At 46.3% G+C, this 11,296-nt stretch overlaps 1 protein-coding gene across 1 annotated transcript in view; it reads left to right on the forward strand.

The window, feature by feature from the left end:
• The window catches only part of BCAS1 (breast carcinoma amplified sequence 1), a 135,660-nt gene extending 124,607 nt beyond the window's left edge, over positions 1 to 11,053 (forward strand). The window contains exons 12-13 of the mRNA XM_006839322.1: positions 995 to 1,249; positions 10,979 to 11,053. Coding sequence (XP_006839385.1) covers positions 995 to 1,249; positions 10,979 to 11,053 — 330 coding nt within the window. The remainder of the gene's footprint in view (positions 1 to 994; positions 1,250 to 10,978) is intronic.
• The last annotated feature ends 243 nt before the right edge of the window (positions 11,054 to 11,296 follow it).

Genomic DNA, 11,296 nt, shown 5'->3' on the forward strand with positions numbered 1-11,296 from the left:
CTGCAAGTGTGGACGTTCTTGTGCATATGCCCTCTCTTCTTATCAGCTGGACACTTCACTCTCCACTCTAGTCCTCTGTGGCTATGTCACTGACTCTGGGTCCAAGGGTCCCCAGGTCTTGCCACACCCAGCAGGTTAATTTTTAAGTTGATAATTTTGCATGGCCCATGAATGATGTTATAAATTTTGGCTCTAGTAGCTCCAGGCTTACTTCTCCATGGCCTCAAATCCAGTGGAAAGGGAACAAGGTTCCCTCTTGGCCATTTTTGCTAAGTCCTGAGACTGTTGTGGTTGTTAAATGCTGTTGAGTCCGTTTCAACTTAAAGCGACCCTGTATAGGGTTTCTGAGGAGCAGCTGGTGAACTTAAACCACCGACCTCCAGTTCAATCCGACCTTGCAGTCCAGCGCATTAACCCACGGTGCCGCACCAGGCTCCTCCGTTTTTATCTGGTGCTGTGGGTTAATGCAATAGACCACAACATGGGTTTGAACCGCAAGGTCAGTGGTTCACATTGACCATCAGCTCCTCAGAAACCGTTTACAAGGTCACTGTGGGTCAGAACCAACTGGACTGCACTTAACAGCAACAACAAAAATCCTGACCCCAATCACAGAGACTTCAGGACTCTGATTGGCCAGGCTGAGTCACATGCTCTCATCCAGGGGTGGGACTCATTTGCTTAATCAAAGTGGAGTAGGTAATAAGCCAATTGCGCAAGGAAACCCCAGGTTCTGATTCCCGAATAAGGGAAAGAATGCTACCTGGAAGAGTAGAAGATTCATTCGTAGTTAGATGAACAAATATATGACTTCCCATAGGGCCTTGCTTCATGATAACTGTTTGCACATTTTTATTTTCTTGTCATTGAGAACTCATGAAAGCACAGGCATCATCCAACCTGAGAACATCTCTGTCTTCACACACTTGATCCACCTCCTACCAGGAGTTGACCTGTAACCTCTGACAGTGTGCTTTGTTTGACTCTGCCACAGACATCAGACTCCACAGAGAAGGTCCCCACACCACCAGAGCCGGAGCCAGCCACCATTGGTCAGAAGGGCAAGGACGGCAACTCAAAGGACAAGAAATCAGCAGCCGAGATGAACAAGCAGAAAAGCAACAAGCCCGAAGCCAAAGAGCCAGCCCCATGTGTGGAACAGGGCGCGGTGGAGGTCAGCTCTCTGCAGAGCGGGAGCAAGAGACCCGAGAAGCAAAGGCAGTCCTTCCGGGGTCTCCTGAAGGGCCTGGTAGGTGGCCTTGTTCCTCTTCTCCTTCCTGGGCTCTCAGACAAGGGGTGTGGTTCCTACCCACAAAGGGTCAGGCCGGATGGGAGGCTGGCCGACATGTGTCCAATGTTTATTGAGCAATGATTGTGTGCCAGGCACTGAACTAGACTCAGAGAGGAAGAACACCGTGGCACTGCCACCCTGGAGCCTGGAGGCAGGTGTGGAGTGATAGGGGTGTGTGTAAAAGCTAGGGAATGAGAGCCTGGACAGAGCACCTGGGTTTGAAAGGAGCTTCACGGAGGGCTTCCTGGAGGAAGTTACAGCCAAGGGGAGACTCTAGATTTGCCTGTGGAGGAGGTGAGGTCTGAAGATAGAGCATGTTCCAGGCAGTGGGAACAGCAGGTGCAAAGGTGTGATGGAGAGACAGCACGAAGTAAGAAGGGCAGCCTGGTTGGAATGGAGAGATGGGCAGAGAACTCAGAGCATCACTGATGTCTTCCTGCCGAGCTAGGAACCAGGGAGACTTCCTCGACCCAGGTCCCTAGTGCACAGAGCTGTGACCTAGGCCCTAGGCGCTTGGTACACAGGATGATTAAACAGCTCCTGGGATAAGTGGAGACCAGACATGAAACCATGAATAACTTTTGCAAGCTTTGTGTCTCCTTTGTTTATCCTTTGCCTCTTTCCCTAGACTTTTATCTTCAGGAGGCTAACGACCACATCTCTCATAGTGGTGTTGGTGGTATGCCGTCAAGTCGGTTCTGACTCACAGCAACCCTGTATAGGGTTTCTGAGGGGTGGGTGGTGGGTTTGAACCGCTGACCTTGCGATTCGCAGTCCAGTGTAAATTCTGGCAAGCAAGGAGGAAGGCCTGGAGCACCATGGCTCAGAGTAGAAGCAAAATGATGGAACATAAAAACCCACCAGGAACTCAGTCAGGCCTGTCTAGGAGCCATGAAGAGGACCAGAACGCCACATCAGCATGAGAAGAGGGTTCGGGGAGTGGGAGGGAGTCTGCCTTCAAGACGCAGTGCGAGTGACAAGTGGGGGAGTTAAGCAAAACAAACTCTCTCAACCTATAGACCCCCAACGAGATGGATTGGCCAAGTGGCTGCATCAATGGACTCCGGCGTGGCAACAGTAATGGGGTTGGCCCGGGATCGGGCAGTGTTTCATTCTGCTGTGCATAAGGTCGTTATGGGTTGGTACCAACTGGGCACCTAACAACAATTGGATCATTTATAACAACTCCATTCTCTAGCTTATCTGTAGATATTGATGACTATCCGTAGACAGTTTCGTGACTACTATGGAGACTCAAGGTGTGGCGCTGTAGGATAAGCACTGGACGACAAACCACAAGGTCAGAAGTTCAAACCCACCAGACGCTCCTCGGAAACCCTACACAGGATCGCTATGAGTTGGAACTGACTCAACGCCATGTAACCACAACAACATGGGTCCCTTAAGAAGCCTGATGGTCCCACCCACCGGCCACTCCTTGGGAGAGACCTGGTGAGCTGCGTCTAGAAAGACCTTGTGAGGTACTTCTCCTCTGTCACCTGGAGTAACTCTGAGACTGACAACAAAGGTCCCTGTGCCCGACATGTGGTCCCCAAAAAACAGCATCTCCAGGGAGCATATTAGAAACCAAATATGCATGTCAAATATGCATGATGGCAAGTCCACCGGCTGACTGTTTGCTTACCAAATTTGAGAAGCGCTATTTGCCCTACACTTTTTCTCCTGTGGAGTTGTTGTTGTTGTTGTTAGGTGCGATTGAGTTGATAGCGACCTTATGCGCTGCAGAACAAAACACTGCCCGACCCTGGGCCAACCTCACTACTGTTGCCACGCTTGAGTCCATCGATGCTGCCACTTTGCCAATCCATCTCACTGTGGGTCTTCCTCATTTTCTCTGACCCTCCACCTTACCAAACATGATATCCTTCTCCAGCAACTGGTCCCTCCTGACAATAGGCCCGAAGTGTGAGGGACAAAGTTTGGCCATCTTGGCCTCCAAGAATGGGACGATAAAAATAAGCTCCAGATCAAATGTCGTCACACACTGAGATTTTTATTAGCAAGCGAGCACTCCTTCAAAAAATATATATATTTTTTTTTTGGTTCAAACTGCAAGCTTGGTTTGAACCACAAGGTCAATGGTTCAAACTCACCAATCTCCTCGGAAAATCTACACAGTGTCGCTCTGAGGCAGAACCGACTCAAAGGCACTAGACAACAACAACAACAACGTGTCAGGTACTATTCTAAACACTCAAGAAGTGTGGTAGGCATTGTGGCTGCTTGGCCAATAACCCCTCAAATTAAAGCCACCAACATTTACGTTCTTGCCATTGCTGTGGACCAGGACTCTGAAAGTGGCTTAGCTGGGTGGGTCTAGTACAGGATCTCTCATGACATTGAAGTCATGATGCTGGCTGGGGTCCAGTCATCTGAAAGCTTGACTGGAGCTGGGGGATCTGATTCCAACATGGCTGTTGGCAGGAGACCTCAGTTCTCGGCTCCTGACCTCTCCATAGAACTGCTTGAGTATGTTCAGAACAAGGAGGTTGGGACCTGGCTTACTCTTTGTCAAGTGGGGAGTAGGACTTCCCACTTTGAAGGAATACTGAAATTAAAAGAGATACTGACTGCAAAGGCAGCTCTGAAGCATACTCACTCATAGTTTTTCTGTCCTGTGCCACATTGGTGTCCCGGTGTGGCCCTGTAGGGTAAAGCGTTAGATCACAGTCAGTTTGGTCCACAAGGTCGGTGGTTCAAATCCACCAGCCACTCCTCAGAAACCCTATAGAGGGTCGCTATGGGTCGGAACTAACTCCACAGCATTAACAATAACAACAGCACGCTACGTTAGTGTTCCTTATTAATGGACCTCTCTCGGGATGCAGCGCAGACCTCAACCTAACCAGACAGCATTTGACATGTTCTCACTGAAGTGCGGTGTTCAAATATCAGGGGGACCAAGATTGGCATTTTGTGCCTGCGGCGGTGGTTTATGTCCAAGTGTTTATTTGAGGGAAGTGCCTTCCCCCATCAGCCCAGGTGAGACTGGGTTGGGTTTACTAGCACGGACTTCTCCGAATTTACTGTGGGCCCTGAATCACTCGAGGATCTGGTTACAATGCAGATTCTGGTTAAGTAGTTTGGGGTGGGCTCTGGGATTCTGCACATCTGCCCAGCATCTAAGTGCTGGCAAGCTGCTGGCCCAAGACCACGTTTTGAGGAGTGAGTTGTTAAGAGACCAGAAAAGATGTTTGGGGAACGACTTGAGATGCTTTTCCTTTTTCCTTTTTTTCCAGCCTGTGACTTATTCTTGGAGGATCATTTGTTTAAAATTAGCAACACCCCAGGGATGATTCCCATTGTGGTTTTTAGCTATTTTTATCAAAGCCAACTTCTGCAGTGGTTGTAAGGCTAGAGAAAGACTGGGTGGAGAAGAGTTCAGATGTTCTCATCCACCAAATGTTCACTCATTTAACAAATACTCATAGAATGCCTAAGAAGCCCTGGTGGTGCTTCGGGTTAGGCGTAGGGCTGCTGATAGCAAAGTCAGCAGTTCAAACCCACCAGCTGCTCCATGGAAGAAAGATGAGGCCATTGACTCCTATAAAGATTTACAGTTCTTGGCTCCTGACCTCTCCATAGGAAACCCTATCTAGGGTCGCCATGAGTCAGCAATCTTGGCTGAAAGCAGAGAATATCAGAAAGATGTTTACCTGTGCATTATTGACTACACAAAGGCTTTTGATTGTGTGAATCATGACAAGCTATGGACAACATTGTGAAGTATGAGTATTCCGGAACACTTAATTGTGCTCATGAGGAATCTGTACATAGACCAAAAGGCAGTTGTTCAAACAGAAAAGATTTGCACCCGGTTGTATTCTTTCACCATACTTATTCAATCTGTGTGCTGAACACATAATCGGAGAAACTGGATTATAATATGAAGAAAAACGTGGCATCAGGATTAGAGGAAGTCTCATTAACAACCTGTGATATGCAGATGATACAACCTTGCTTGTTGAAAGCAAAGAGCATATAAAATGCTTACCGATGAAGATCAAAGATCACAGCCTTCGATATGGGTTGCACCTCAGCATAAAGAAAACAAAAATCCTCACCACTCAACCAATAAATAACTTCCCGATAAATGAAGAGAAGATTGAAGTTGTCAAAGACTTCATTTTGCTCTGATCAACCATCCATGCTAATGGAAGCAGCAGTCAAGAAATCAAACGACATATTACATTAGGCAAATCTGCTGCACAAGACCTTTTTAAAGTGTTGAAGAGCAAAGATGTCAGCTTGAGGACTAACGTGCGCCTGACCCAAGCCATGGTATTTTCTATAATCTCATATGCATGCGAAAGCTAAACAGTGAATACGGAAGACCGTAGAAAAACTGATGCATTTGAGTTATGGTGTTGGTGGAAAATATTAAAAGTACCGTGGACTGCCACAAACCAATGTATGTTGGAAGTAGTACAACCAGAGTGCTCCTTGGAAGCCAGGATAGCCAGACTTCATCTTGTCATTCTTTGGACATATTATCAGGAGGGATCAGTCACTGGAGAAGGCTATCATGTTTGGTAAAGTGGAGGGTTGGAGTAAAAGAGGAAGACCTCGAATGAGATGGATTGGCCCAGTAGAAGCAGTGATGAACTTAAGTGTAGCAATGATTGTGAGGTTGGCCCAGGACTGGGTAATGTGTTGTTCTGTTGTGCATAGGGTTGCTGTGAGTCAGTACGTGAAGTCAGTGTGAAGTCAGTGGCAGTTGGTTTTCGTTTTATAGAATGCCTCGCAGACACCTGCACTGAGAAGGGTCAGGGAAGTGCAATCAGAGGGCCAAAGCAGGCGCGTGACATGCTTCTGTAAATAAAGTTTTATTGGAACACAGTCCGGCTCAATGTTGAGAAACACTACTCAATCTTGCCAGGGCTGAGTAATTACTGTATGATGACAAAGGCAAAAATATGCGCTCTCTGTCCCTTTGCAGAAAATATTATTGTTAAGGGCTTTCAAGTCTGTTCTGACTCATAGCAACCCCATATAGGGTTTCTGAGAGTGGCTGATGGGCTTGAACTGCCAACTTTGCTGTTCAAACCAAGCTTGCGGTCCAGCACTCATCCCACAGCGCCACACCAGGGGCCCATACACGTCCTATTCAGTGACCAAGGGAAACAAGGCCTCTGATTTGAAGACCTTACATTCTAATGGGAAATGTGGAATTATAAATCAGATTAATTAATAAACGAAGCTATGCATGTGGAGAATGCACAGGGAACACGCCACAATTTGTCAGGAGACAGCAGGGCTTTGGATGAGTATATCTGCAGAGACAACGTCTGAACTGAGACGGAAGGAATTTAAAGGCGCCACACAAGAAGAAAGGAGCCCTGGTGGCCCAATGATTAAGTGCTCCACTGAAAAGTTGGCAGTTCAAACCCATCTAGTGGTTCCACAAGGTGTGGCATTATAGGATCAGCACTGGACTGCTAATCACAAGGTTAGCAGTTCAAACCCACCAGCCACTTCTTGGAAACCATAGACAGGGTTGTTATGAGTCGGAACCAACTCAGCAGACTTTACAACAACATCAGGTTCACCGGGAGGAAAGGCCTGGTGATCTGTGCCCATAAAGATAGCAGCCTTGGAAACCCTATGGGGCAGGTCTAGTCTGTAACACACAGGGTCGCTATGAGTCGGAATCGACCCCACTGCACAGTAAGTAGGACGAGAGCAAAGCTGTCTATCCCAGGAGGTAGGGACGGCATGTGCAAAGGCCCAGGGGTGGGAATGAGTGTATGTGTTTGAGGCAGAGAAAGGAGTTGTCAGGTGGGTCATGGAAGGAGGTCTGATTGGGGCCGTGCCCACATTGAGATATCACCCAGCACAAACCAGGAAGCTGGCAAAGGGGGTTGAGCCCTGCTTACCATTTTAAAGACGCCTTTTGCTGTTGGGGTAGAGCAATGGCTGTCACAGGGCGAGACAGAAGTGGACACCAGTGAACACACTTCAGGGTTGCCAGGGAGAGTTGATGGAGGTCTGGGCGGAATGATGAAAATGAAGAGATGGAGTCAACAGTTCAATTCCAGCTCTCTTCACGTGACTTCTCCCGTGGGTCCAGACTTGTGCATGAGCATTATCTCATAATTATTGCAACAGCCCTTAAAGGTGGGAATACTTACTCCTACTTCACAGACTTATGAGGAAGCCAGGGCGCAGAGAAGCCACCATGTTTTTATTAAAGCAGATAACATGCACATTTTATGTTATTTTTTGTCAGCCATGACCTTCTGCTCTATCCCCAAAACTAGATATTTTTAGTAAGTGCACTATCCTAATTTGTCTTTTATAGCAGCTTATCCTTTGATGCTTGTAGAGGCAGGGAGACCCTGGGTGGTTCACGGAGTCACTGAGTTAACCTGCTCAGCTGCTCACCTCAGAAGAAAGGTCTGGCAATCCACATCCCAAAATAAACCACTGGTGACACCGTGGAGTGCACGTCCACTCTGACACACATGGAGGCGCCATGCGTTGGGAATTAAGTTGATGGTCACCTGGTGTAAGAGGCAGAGGGAAGGTCAGTCCCAGTCTCCTTGACCCTTAGTCCTGAGTCTTCCCATGGTCAGGCGGAGACGGGCTGGGAGCAGAGTTTTGTTGACATTTTCCAACCATCAAACATGAAGACCCCCGAGCTGGGCCTGTCTCCCAAGATCAGGCAATCACAGCTAGCCCAGCCTAGCTTCTGGCACCAAGGAGATGAGCTACTGCTTGTCCACTGGCCGATGCCCACCAGCCTCACTCAGGGCAGGGTGAGCCCACCATTCCCACAGGGTCCTGATCCCGGATGTTCCCCTCCTCACTCAGCTCTTTTGCTCCGTCTTTCCCCTTAGAGTCTAACAAAGAGACCACTGGTATTGCGTGTCAAGCCTGAAAAGAAATTCAAGAATACCCTTAACACTCACGAAATCCATTCCTTTCACAGAGCCATGATATAGATTAGAGAGACACGAGGGGTTTCTAAAAGTTTATGGGAGAATTCTGTTGTCTTTAATTCCTTTTTTCCATGAACACTTGGAAGTCCCCACCTCCCATAGATCTACAACAAGGCTGTCAGTCTGTTGTACTGTGGTGGCTCGTGGGTTGCTATGATGCTGGAACCTAGGTCACTGGTACTTTAAATACCAGCAGGGTCACCCATGGTGGACAGCATTCAGTGGCGCTTCCAGATGAAGAGAGACTAGGAAGAAAAGACTGGTGGTCTATTTCTAAAAACTATCCAATGCAAACCTTATGGCTTAAAATAGAATATTATGTAAAATAGTGCTGGAAAAGGAGTCTCCTAGGTTAGAAGGCATTCAGCATGAGCAGAGACAAAAAAAGGGGCTCACACAAACCAACAATGACGAAGGTGAGAGAGGACAGGAAATGCTCCCTAACGTTGCATGTGAGGTCGCCAAGAGTTAGGGCTGACTCCAAAGCCAGTAGCAACAATATACCAAGAGAGGAGGCTAGATGAACTAGATATTGGGTATCGTGAAGAACAGATCACTAGACCCCATGGTCTGAAACAGGGGCACAAGAGAATTCTCTGTCTTCTTGAAAATCATGTTTTATTGTGGCTTTGTTTTTTTGTGAAAGTTTACATAGTAAAGTAGACTCCATGTGACCATCTCTACACAAGTTGCTCAGTGACGTTAGTTACATGTTTCACAATGTGTCTGTTGCGTTCTGTTTGTTCCATTTTGAGGGGCGATTGAACTGTTGAAAGTGTGGGATGTGCTGGCTATTACACGACTCTGTTAGTCAAAACACAGAAGTGCACACTAACGTTACTGTAAAAATTACACTGTGTATACAAAAAGGTTACAACAATAACAACCATAATAGTACCTAACTCATAGAGCTTATTCAACAACGCTCAGTGACTATTAAGCCCTGGTGTGGCGCTGTAAGATAAGCACTGGACTGCTAACCGCAAGGTTGGCAGTTCAAGCCCGCCAGCTGCTCTTTGGAAACCCTATACAGGGTCACTATGAGTCAGAACTGACTTGATGGCTCTTCACAAGTACAACTATATAAGGAGCCGTGGTGACATCTGATTAAAGCTAAATATTGCTAACCAGAAGGTGGTAAGTTTGAACCCACCAGCTGCTCTGTGGGAGAAAGAGGTAGCCGTCTGTTTCCATACAGATTTCAGCCTTGGAAACCCCCTGGGGCCGTTCTCCTCTCTCCTTTAGAGTTGCTCTGAGTCAGAATCAGCTCGATGGCACCGGTTTTTGTCTGTGTATTGTAACCTACCGTGTGCCAGGCATGAAGACTGCAGAAAACAGACTCCACAAAGCATAAATTCTGGTGGAGTAGCCAGATGTTAAATAAAATGACAATAAAGTCATCTCCGAGAGATGATTTGTATGAAAGTAAAATGGAATGATGTGGTTAGAGGGTGACTGGAGAGGAAATGGTTAATGTGAGCTCTAATTGAAAAGTGGGGGCTGGGGAGATCTTACTCCAGTTCAGGTATAGCACATTGCAGGTGTGAACTCACTTCATCTTTAATCTGTCCCTCTGAGATCAGTTGCATCATGTCTGAAACATGAAGGCATTAAGAATTTTCTCCAAGATTTCACCAAGCTAGAAAGTAACACAACTGGACTTGTAACTTGGGTAACTGATCATTCTTTCATCCACAGCTCAGGAATAGGATGTAGTCCTGGAATTAGGACCCGGGTCCGTTCCGATGACTTATAAATTGGTACTGATCTAAATCAAAACTTCATTTCAAATTAATAACTGATGCTTTTTTATGGTAGGGAACTCTGAATACTATCAGCTGGGTCTACAATAAAGTAACTATGTATTAACAGTGAACTTAAACTCATGACAGTTGTTCAGTTGCATGTATTTAAAATTGAATATTGCCCAACTTTCTTTTTGTTACAACTAGCAATTGCACCTCTGTGATGTAGATTTCACTCTTATGACATGATGTAGATTTCACTCTCATGACATGATGTAGATTTCACTCTTATGACATGTTGTAGATTTCACTTTTATGACATGATGTAGATTTCACTCTTATGACATGATGTAGATTTCACTCTTATGACATGATGTAGATTTCACTTTTATGACATGATGTAGATTTCACTCTCATGACTTGATATAGAGCATAATCATATTTAAAATGTTTTGATAATGTTTAACAATTGGCAGATTTTTAACATTTGAGAAATATTAGCAGTATTTTCTGAACAGCATAACATCTGAGACTGATAACATTAGCAAATGATGTGTTACAGCGTTGTATGTAGTGCATATTCTTAGTCATAAAATGGAACAGAAAACGAAAAAACGGGCAGTCCTAAGCACAGTTGGTCATGCCTCAAATACATTGTGTTTATTTAGCTCCTGACACAATTGTTAGCTGTTGTCAAGTCAAGTCTGCCTCATGATCATCCCATGTGTGCAGAATGAAACTATCTCACGAGGTCACCAAGCCTGTCTTCCAGGCACCTCTAGTGGGGCTAGAACAGCCGGCCTTTCCGTTAGTGGTAGCTAAGCACTTAACTGTTTGGGTCACTCAGAGACACCCACACCAAATAAGTAAAGGGGAGTTTCTTGCTGATGATATTACGAACCTCCAATGGGTTTGTTGTTGTTGTCAAGTGCCGTCGATTCGGTTCCAATAGGGTAGCACTTCTTTATCTCTTTCTTCAGGGATCAAAGCGGATGTTGGACGCCCAGGTGCAAACAGATCCGGTCTCCATTGGACCCATTGGCAAATCCAAGTAAACAATCCACCGTTCCCACCACGTTCTCCTGCCACCAAGATGCCTTCTCCCTCTTCAACCTCCTTCCCCTACCTGCTCCATGTATATATTTTTGATTCTCACGGCCATCCAACGAAATTCTGCCTACCCATTAAGCCTGAGCTGTTGTATGGTTAGGTGTGTTATTGCTGTTTCTGGTCCGGTCCTTCCGGGTAAATCGCTGTGAAGATGGTTCCGCAGGTTAACTAGTGGGTCAGAAGAGTTG

The sequence above is a fragment of the Chrysochloris asiatica genome, unplaced genomic scaffold (assembly GCF_000296735.1).
Source record: "Chrysochloris asiatica unplaced genomic scaffold, ChrAsi1.0 scaffold00023, whole genome shotgun sequence".
Lineage (NCBI taxonomy): Eukaryota > Metazoa > Chordata > Mammalia > Afrosoricida > Chrysochloridae > Chrysochloris > Chrysochloris asiatica.